This window comes from Mastomys coucha, unplaced genomic scaffold (assembly GCF_008632895.1).
Source record: "Mastomys coucha isolate ucsf_1 unplaced genomic scaffold, UCSF_Mcou_1 pScaffold15, whole genome shotgun sequence".
NCBI classification, from domain to species: domain Eukaryota; kingdom Metazoa; phylum Chordata; class Mammalia; order Rodentia; family Muridae; genus Mastomys; species Mastomys coucha.
In genome coordinates, this window is record NW_022196897.1 from 53,489,900 (window position 1) to 53,500,193 (window position 10,294).

Sequence of the window (10,294 nt, forward strand, 5' to 3'; positions counted from 1 at the left end):
TATTTCATATTGTATTTAATTTTTTACATAGTAAGTTTTGATAATATTTTTGCTCTTTCCCAACTCCTCCCAGATCCTTCCTTCCCACTATCCACCCAACTTCAGGTTCCTTCATTCTTTCGGGAAAAACACACACACACACACAAAACCCCAAACAACAACATAACAAGTTAAAAGAAAAATGACAAAAAATACCAAGACAAACAACACACACACACACACACACACACACACACACACACACACACACACACCAACCAAAGACAACAAAAAGCCTGATGGTGGAGGCTTACACTTTTAATCCCAGAACTCAGAAGACAGAGGCAAACAGGTCTCCGAGTTATAGGCTAGTCTGGACTACAGAATGAGTTCCAGGACAACCAGGGCTACCCTGGAAATCCTTGTCTCCAAACATACCATATTGACAAAGAATCAAAATCACAATCTTGTGTGTGTGTGTGTGTGTGTGTGTGTGTGTGTGTTGTCCAACTCCTGCTGGACATAGGGCCTGACGTGAAGTTTTTTTTGTTTGTTTGTTTCTTAAGCCCTTTGATTTCATCTTCGATTGCAGCATTCCCATGCCTGGCATGCCTGCACACTTTAGTCAGTATTAAGATGGCTGCAGCAGTAACAGGCAATCTTAAGGTTACTGCCCATTATCAACTCAAGCACACCACAAAGTGAGTGCCAGAACAATCCCAATGAGGACTGAACTTGCATTTTAAGTAAAATGTCCTCAAAATAATTCAAATGACACCATGACAGTATTAGAGGAGCAGTTATGCAATGAACAAAGTTTTTCTGCAGACATTTTCATTCACTTTGATCTCCTCATTAGATATAACATCAGTGAGTATGATGTATGAATATCAAGATACTAGTAGATAATTTTTATTTCATTTTTGTCAATGTAACTTCACTCTTTCAAACATGTAAATGTTGTCATTATCCATCAGTCATATCCTGCTCTTTCTTTTCCTAAGACACTGAATTGCAGGGTTCTCTCCACCCTTTCTATTTCCTTCTCATCCTTTCCCTCCCCCTCTTTTTCTCTCCTATAGTGTAAATATTTTATAATTATTTTAAAATAGATAATTAGAAGAAAGTTATCAGCATATTTCCACAAAAGCCATTTATACTAAGGACTATCAGTATGTACACTAGGTTAATTAACTGTAACATACAAGCCCCTTCCTCCCCCTTTTTCTTTTCTCCCTATCTCTCTTCTCTTCTTCTTCCCATTCTCACAATTTCTCTTCTCCCTCATCTCTTTCCCTTCTCTCCTTCTTTACCTACTGTTTCTCCCTCTCTTTTATGTCCTCTTCCAAGTAGGAAGGATGTTAGCTTAGTTTTATTGACCCACCACATTCACCCTGTATATCCTCATCCTACAGTAAGCCCATGTTGATATCTCCATTATCTCACCTTTGAAACACAGTCAACAACAAAACTGATTTTCCAGTAACAGCTCCACCCTTTCTATGCCCCCTTATAGAATCAATCTTGGCTGTTGCCATTCCATTTGTCCATAAACTGTTCTATCTTGGCTTTATTAAAATTCCAAGTATTCTGTAAGCTGTACTCAAATTTTATTGCATTTCATGTATATAGATATTTTCACGTTGTGTATATATGAACTATGTGTGTTCCTAGTGCCCACAGTGACCAAAAGAAGATCAAATCCTCTGGAACAAGAGTTGCAAAAGGTTGTGACCTGCTGTACAGGGGCTGAGAATCAATCTTGTGATCTCTAGGAAAGCAGCCAGTGCTCTTAAACACTGACACATTTCGACAGCCCCCAAATTATGCTTTTCAAACAAGAAATCTTCTAGCTTCTTTAATCCTCATTTCTGTCTTTTCTAACAAAAATCATTCTCATACTTATTTTGTGCTTGTTCTGGGAGTGTGTGCTTGTGTGTTTGTGTGTGTGTGTATACTTGTGTGCGTCTATGTTTACATAATTTGTATGTCTCTAAAGTCTTTCCAGAAATGAGGTAGATTTGAATTTGTGAATTTATGAATGACCAAAAATAAATGTACTATTTTGAATAGTAAGTTATCAAGGTGTTTGATTGTCTTGTCCATATTCTAAATATTTCATAATTGTTTTAAAGTTGATAATCAGAAAATGATAATTGGCATAGTTTCACAATAGTCACTTATATTAAGGAATATTACTACATATACTAAGGTCATTAACCATAACATATTACTCAGATATTTTATCAGGTTTATTAACTATCTTGAGTATGTTGACCCACATAATATACATTACGAAAGGACACCTTCTGTATTAATTTTCTTTAAGTCTATATCAATTATATTTCAAGTGGCTGAAAATAAACAGAGTAAAATACAGTTTCAATAATAACAGTTAATACTTACATTTTTCTTAACATAGTAGTATGGATCCACATCTTCCAAGGGCTCTGCCACAGTTCCTTGAGGAAGGGTTCCATAGGTAAATGGAAGTTTTTTGCCAGCTTCTAAATCACGGCTTGGTTTTAAATCTTCTTCATGCTCTTCATTGCATTTTTTAGCAATGTGATTTTCTATAAGATCAAGTGACTCTGCCGTAAATGGGACGAGGCCCTTCGGCTCTGGGGAAGTCAACATTTTCAATTTTGTACCTGTTGAATAGTAAATATATAAAATTTGGTCATGTGTAAAATCATTCTATCAGTAAGTTGTCCTGTGCTCTTTAAACTCATGAAAAGATCCGGAAGTGGGGTTCTCCCCTGCCATTTCAAACTTAAGAACAATTATCTTAAAGTATATCCCAGGGCCCCTAGTCTGGACATGAGCTGCCCCCCTTAACTCCATGACAATGAGGGAAGGGAACAGCAAAACTGCCCAGGAGTGAAAATGTTTTGTTCTTGACAACAGCTATGGGATGAGTTGCTTCCAATAAAGACCACATTTTTAAAATTGTGTTTTATAAAAATATTGACAGTAAAGAAGAGAAGCCTGAAATTCTGCTATCAAAAGCTGATCCATAAATATGTAGCTTAACGTAACACCTCAGCTAGACTGCCTTAATCTCCACTGTTGGAGGCCATCTTCCACACATCAGGGTAAACTAAGGTGAGGTCGTAGTGTCGGCAATTGATCATTCAGCAGACTTCTCTGTGAGAGTAAAACTTGATTATCTGGGCTGATAAAAAATGGGGGGGCAGAAGAAACACACACACAATACATACATACATACATACATACATACATACATACACACACACACACACACACATCCATATATTAGGTAAATAGAACAAAGTTCCAACAACTTTACATACATACACATCCATGCACTTATGGATGGATGGTGTAAAGCTCCAATGAGCAAACTTCAACAACCCTGTTTTTTCTCCCACAGCTTACCACCAAGTTCTTTAAGGAATCACATAAATTACAATATGATTACATTTTATTTTGCTTTTAGTAAATTATGAAAAAGCAGTATGTTCTCCAATACCTTTACATGAAAAACATTTTACTGTTGCAGGTGAAGTAACAAATTATTCCCAAGAACCCATATACATCTGTAACTAAACAATTTGTTATAGAGTAACAAAGTGTAAGCAAGCAAGGTAACTTTCTAAGCCAGTTTCTCTTTACAGGCAGGTAGCAATGCAGTTGTAAAGACACAATCAGGGACTTGCAGGCAAATAGACAGAACTAGAAAATATCATCCTGAGTGGGGTAGCCCAGACCCCAAAGGATATACATGGTCACTCATATAATACTCACTGATAAGTGAATATTAGTCAAAAAGTTCAGAATGTCCATGATACAACTCACATGAAGCATAACAAGCAGGAAGGCCTAAGACTGGATGCTTCAGTCCCACTTAGAAGGGGGAACAAAAGGCAGGATTGGGAATGGATGGGGGAGAAATCAAGAGGGCCAGGAGGATGAGTAGAAATATGCAGCAGTGGGGTGGGCAATGGGGGGGAAATCATAGAAAGTCCTAGTCACCAGGGGTATGGGAGGCTCCCAGGACCCAAAGGGGATGACATTAACCAAAATGCCCAGCAGTGAGGAGATGGAACCTCATCTTCCTGGATGGAAGAGATAACCTCCAGCAGATAGACATGGCCCCATCTCAAACTTTTTGACCCAGAATTGTTCCTGTCTAAAGGAAATGCAGGGACAAATTATGGAGCTGATGCCTATTCAGAGACCACCCCAACTCGGGATCCATCCCATGAGCAGGCACCAAATGCTGACAGTATTTCTGATACCAATATGTGCTTGCAGACAGGAGCCTGGCATGACTGTCCTCTGAGAGGCTCTACCTGGGCCTGACTGAGAGAGATGCAGATACTTATAGCTAACCATTGAACTTTTGCCTGGGGACCCCTATGGAAAGAGCTAGGAGAAGAACTGAAGGAGTTTAAGGAGGATCCCAACCCCATAGAAGAACAACAGTATCAACTAACCAGATCTTCCCAGAGCTCCCAGGGATTAAGCCATCAACCAAAGCATATACATGAGTTGGTCCATGGCCCTACTACACATGTACCAGAGGAATGCCTTGTCTGGCCTCAGTGGGAGGGATGCTCTTGGTCCTGTGGAGAGTTGATGCTCCAGAGAAAGGTGATGCTAGAGGAGTGAGGTAGGAGTAGATGGGTGAGGGAACACTCTTTTAGAAGTGAAGAGAAGGGCACTGGAAAGGGGGCCAACATTTGAAATGTAATTAAATGAAGTAATCAATAAAAAGGCAGAATTAATTATCTTAATATTTATCTTAAAAATAAACGTATAAGAACCTTAAGAGAATCACAACTCTAAACTTTATGCAAACAACAATCAGTAACATCTACTTTAAATCTTCAGGGTGCACATCTATTCATTATCATTTTTTTAAAATCATATCAAGAAACATAGGGCAAAAAATGGGCCCAAGAAATTATTATTACCTTGATCACCAGCCCAGCTTCAGCAAAATGGTCACATCAGTCCATGTAATTCAGGCCCCATTGTTACTGTTTCCTGACCTTAAAATTTCTCTAGCTCAACTATTAAAAATGTGTCTTTCTGAGCTTCAAATTGTTTTCTAAGATTTTCTACATCAGAGCCTCTAGTAAAATATCTTAACCTAATCTCACTAACAATCTACACCTCCAATTTCTTTCCAATGGTGGTTGTCATTGCTAACAAGCTACACATTCTTTCCGAGGATGGTGGGTGAGTCATTAATATGTCCTAACAGCAATACTTGAACAATATCAATTATTAATATTGTAAGTGCCAATGACACTGACCTACAAGTGGCTGGACATCCTCTTAAAGTTTTCACATAACTCATTGGTTATGAGGGATGTGGTGTGAGGGGCAGCAAGCAGAGCAAGACTCTACGACAGCATGAAGTTCTCAGGACACAGAGTCCTCAGGGCTCTGCCTCTCTAAGGCACACCTATCACAACTGTTTAGCTGGTGGGATACAGCCCATGGGTTCTAGTTATTTTGGTGTTCCACCTGCAAGGGCATCATCAGTCCACACTCGGTTTCTGCAAGATGCTGTAAGCTCATTCTGTGATGTGATTTCTCTCTGCCCATATTTTTACTTTTACTTGAAAGTTTAACATGGATGCCACTCCTCCTGGAAATAGCAATCTGGTACTCCAGCTGGCAACCTCAGTAGGGCCTCACCAATTGATTTCTGCTTCCTGTTTTTGTATTAATGATGCCTCTCTCTCCCCTCCTCTCTCTCTCTTTTTCTCTCTTTCTTCCTCCATTCATCCCTCCCTCCCTCTCTCCCTCCTATCATCTAACTATTCATATATCCATTCAATCCTTGCTAACATTTACTCTCTTACTTTGCCTTCTTATAAACCTACTAAACTGAACTCATTCAAAATAAAAAAGTAAGAATATTATGGATGATTCTCTGGACCATACATAACATTATGATCTCTAACTTCAAATTTAGACATCAAGATATAAAAATTTAGAGACTATCCCAAACTTAATAGGTACATTTAAGTAGATCATATCTCAATTTTACAGAGCTGTATGCCATACAGAATTTTGTTATACTTAATATTAAACTCATTTGGAATTTCATTTAGTCTTTAATAGAATTTTTTAAATTATATTGGTATTTCTGCCTCTCACTATAACAGATAACTTTTAATGGTGTTTGAGGTATTTTAATGCTCAAATCTAATTATTTTCAATGTACTGCATATGGCCATCAACTGGTCTCTTGTTTTACAAATGATTTCAATCATTCTGGATCCCATTCTTCTTGTGTTTAGATTTGGATTATTTACTTAAGCTCAATCCCTACATGACTTGTTATCATTCTTACTTTTTAGTGGCTTAGGGATAAAACCAGAGCTATGCTCATTCTTGAAAAGTGCTCTTCCACCGAGATATGTGCCGAGGAATGTAGGTCAAATTTGATTGGATTTTCAATTCCTATACCCTTAAAATTGTGCCTTTCTCCTATGTTATACAAATCTCTTGATGAGTGCACAGGAGTTGTGTTACTCTCTGTATACCAGTATCTACCAACTATAGTTCTAAAACACATCTTCTCTTGGATGTTTGTGTAGAAAGTTCACCCATAAAAGCAACAGGGAAAAGTTTGTTTTTTTATAATTTTTTTCACAATTACGACAAATACCCTGTAATATTTTAACTGGTTTTTGTTTTTTGTTTTTGTTCTTGATTTTGTTTTTTAAAGAAAAAGAGTATAGAGTTTGGAAGGTCGGGAAGTGGAGAAGATCTGGGAGGAATTGGAAAGGAGGAAATTAGAATACATTGTATGAAAAATGTAATTAAAATGTAATAAAGGAGCTGGAGACATCATTCAGTAATTAAGAGCAGAAAATGCTCTTCCAGAGAACCCAGGCTCAATTCCCAGAATCCACATGGCAGCTCAAAACTTTCTGTAACTCCAGCTACGGGGGACCCAACACCTCATAGACACATATAAGCCAATGAAACACCCAATCACATAAAATAAAAATAAAATAATAAATTTTAAATTGCAGACAATAGAAAATGCAAATTAAATAAAACAAAATTTAAAAAGCAAACCCACAAATTTATGACTAGAAAATTACTCATGACATTTTTCTCTCGGTCCTGAACCTCTCTTTAGATGACACAATTTTGTGATACTTGTTCATTATGATCTTGAATACTGTCTCCATTTACACAACTGCCTGAGGGCCTCTCTATTTTCAATACTCTCTTTGTCACACTTCGGAAATGTTAGGTATTAATTCTGCTGTTTACTGATATTAACCCACTCTGTTTGACATGGGAAGGTGTGTCTTTCCATCAATTCAATGCAGCATCAGTGTTCACTCAGATAACCTCTTCTTGACACATACAAGTGTGTTATTTTATGGAAGACATGTTTCTCTTTATTTTATGTGTATCAATATATGTACATGCTACATAATATCTGAGAAGGTCAGAAGAGGAACTTGGATCCCTATAACTAGAGTTATAACAGTGAGCCTCCACATGGGTGTTAGCGTCCAAATTTGTGGTTTCTGAAAGAGCAACAGTGCTTTAACCACATAGCCACTTCTCCAGCCCACAAATGTGCTTGTATTACGTTTTGTGACAATCTAGGTCTTGTAAAAATTCTTAGTATCAGAATTTTTACAAAATTCCCATTATTAGTTTGCCCAATTCTTGTTTATAAGTTTATTTTGGACACAAAGGTTAAAGACTGTGTATTTAACAATGCCATATTTGATAACTTTATATTATGCCTCCTAGTGGATGAATTCCTTTCAACCTAATTTTAGAAAGTAGAAATCCTATGTAACATATTCACCTCCAGAGTTTTCATTTTTGAATCAACTGTGAAGTAATACATTAGCATGTTACTTAGCATTTAAGAAAGAAAGAATAGTTATTATTAGTGGAATAGGACTCATTGTAAGAACCAGACTTCTAGCTTAAGGCAATGGTGAATCTAAGACCATGTAAATATATGGCAGTCTCATAGATTTCTAGAGAGAAGGTGTGAAGTACATCTCTGTGTCAAAAGTGCTCATGGGAAAACAATACTGGCTTTACTGCTTACATCTTGCATAGAACCTTTGCTGGATTTTGTCTTATTTTCTTTTTCTTTTTTTTTTTTAAGATTTATTTATGTATTATATATTAGTACACTGTAGCTGTCTTCAGACACTCTAGAAGAGGCATCAGATCTCATTACAGATGGTTGTGAGCCACCATGTGGTTGCTGGGATTTGAACTCTGAAACTTCGGAAGAGCACTCAGTGCTCTTAACCGCTGAGCCACTTCTCCAGCCCCATTTTATCTTATTTTCATTTTTGCCACTCCGTTGCTATGCTCAAGGGAGTTCTTATATAAAAAATACCATCCAAGATTTTATAAATGTATTTAATATTCTCTGTGTGTGAATTGAAAGAGCTTTTATCTTTTAAAAATGAATTAAAATAAAATTTTATCACTTCTTAGTTGTCTTTTCTCCCATGTGATGTCCACTATGTTCCCCACCCTGATCTCTCTCTCTCTCTCTCTCTCTCAAATTCATGGCATCTTCTTCAATTTTTACTGTTACATATATAATTATATATTTTATATTTATGTACATATTTGTAAATACATAAATAAAACCTGATGAGTCAGTTTAGTTTTGCTTGTGTGTTATGTTTTATGGATGATCAATAGGTATTGGATAAATAATTACTGAATTAATTACTGGAGAAGACTAATTTTCTCTCTCTCAGTAGTAGCTACTTGCTTGAAGCTCTTCATCTAGGGATTGGACCACATGAGAGATCCCCTACCTGCACTAGGATATGAGCTTGTGCTGGAATTGTTCAAATCTTGCTATGGCAGCCAGGATGAAATTTTGTGGGTGTAGCTTCACTGTCATATCTGGAAAACACAATCTCAAAGCAGACATCCTGGTCATCTAGTTTTACAGTCTTGCTGGCCACTCATCCATGGTGTTTGTTCCCTGAGACTTAGGTGTGGGATTTGTGTTACAGATTGCTCACCTCAGGGTGGACACTCCCAAATAAGTTATTCTCACATCATGATTAGTTGTGGCCTTCTGTAATGGCTCCTGGTGCAAAAAGGTCTTCAAACGAAGAATATTTATACTTATGAATGTGCATGAGAATAAATATTTGAAATGTATTAGGAATTATATGGGTTTATGGAAGTGGCAGTAGTAGGTTTTAATCTAAGATCCATGATCTCAATAGCCATGGGTTACTGGCTATCAATCCAGTACTAAGCGTGGATAACAACCTGTTAAAGGGCCTTTAGGTCCAAGTAGGCAGCTGTTGGTTACTGCTAAGATGTGTCACCATTGCACTTTTAGAACTATCTTGTCCTGTTGGTCATTGTGGCCCACCAGCATCAACAATATTTTTGGAAAATATTTCATGTTATGGTGAACAGTTTTTAATTTTATAACATACAGAATGAGAGCACTGCATAACCTGTGTATGACTATTATTGGTTTCAATCCCTTACCATTTTGCATGACACCTTTCAGTTACCATTTTGCATGACACCTTCAAAGCTTCTCCTTGGGGAGAGGACTTCAGGATAGATCTAGCTTGAATCCCTTGCCTTCTGTGTCTGAAATGCATCACGCCTTCTGCAACAGAGACTTGCTCTCAAGCTTTGGAAGGCATCCATAGGGAGCAGCAATAACTCATGTTTGATGAGACTCTTGAATTTTCCTAACCAACAACTTGAAAGGATTCTTATGCCAGTACTGAGATTTTTACTACATTGTTTATGGTCTAGTGAGGTATATATGTCTGTCTGTGTATGTATGTATGTATGTATGTATGTATGTATGTATGTATATATGTATGTATGTATCTATACATATGTATACACACATATATATGTGTGTGTATGTGTGTGGTGTGTGTATGTGTGCTATGTGTATGGTGTATGTGTGGTGTGTGTGTGTGTGTATGGTGTATGTGTGGTGTGTGTGTGTGTGTGTAATTTTAGAGAATGACTCCCTCAATAAAACACCCTTAGTTTTATTTATTTATTTTATATATCTCTCCAGTTGTATTGTCCTTTCCATCTGCAGTTAAAGCTGCTGTCCTTCTTACTTTCAGTTTTTCTCATTCACCTTTCGTATCTCCTGTACTTTGCTATTTCCCTCTCCATACTGCCCCCATTATGGTCCCTTTCTTACTTCCTTGTTTTTTGTTGTTATTTCAGATAAAATACTTATTTCCGAAATTTTGGTGCTAGAAACCAGCTGAGAAGAGAAAGAATATGTGGCAATTTTTCTTTTTATACCTGGGTGATATCACTC

General features: G+C 37.2%; 1 protein-coding gene across 1 annotated transcript in view; it reads right to left on the minus strand.

Annotated features, from left to right (window-relative positions):
• The window catches only part of Scn7a (sodium voltage-gated channel alpha subunit 7), an 84,059-nt gene that overhangs the window by 54,378 nt on the left and 19,387 nt on the right, over positions 1-10,294 (minus strand). Inside the window, exon 2 of the mRNA XM_031370490.1 lies at positions 2,386-2,630. Within this exon, the coding sequence (XP_031226350.1) occupies positions 2,386-2,616 (231 nt within the window). The 5' untranslated portion in view covers positions 2,617-2,630. The remainder of the gene's footprint in view (positions 1-2,385; positions 2,631-10,294) is intronic.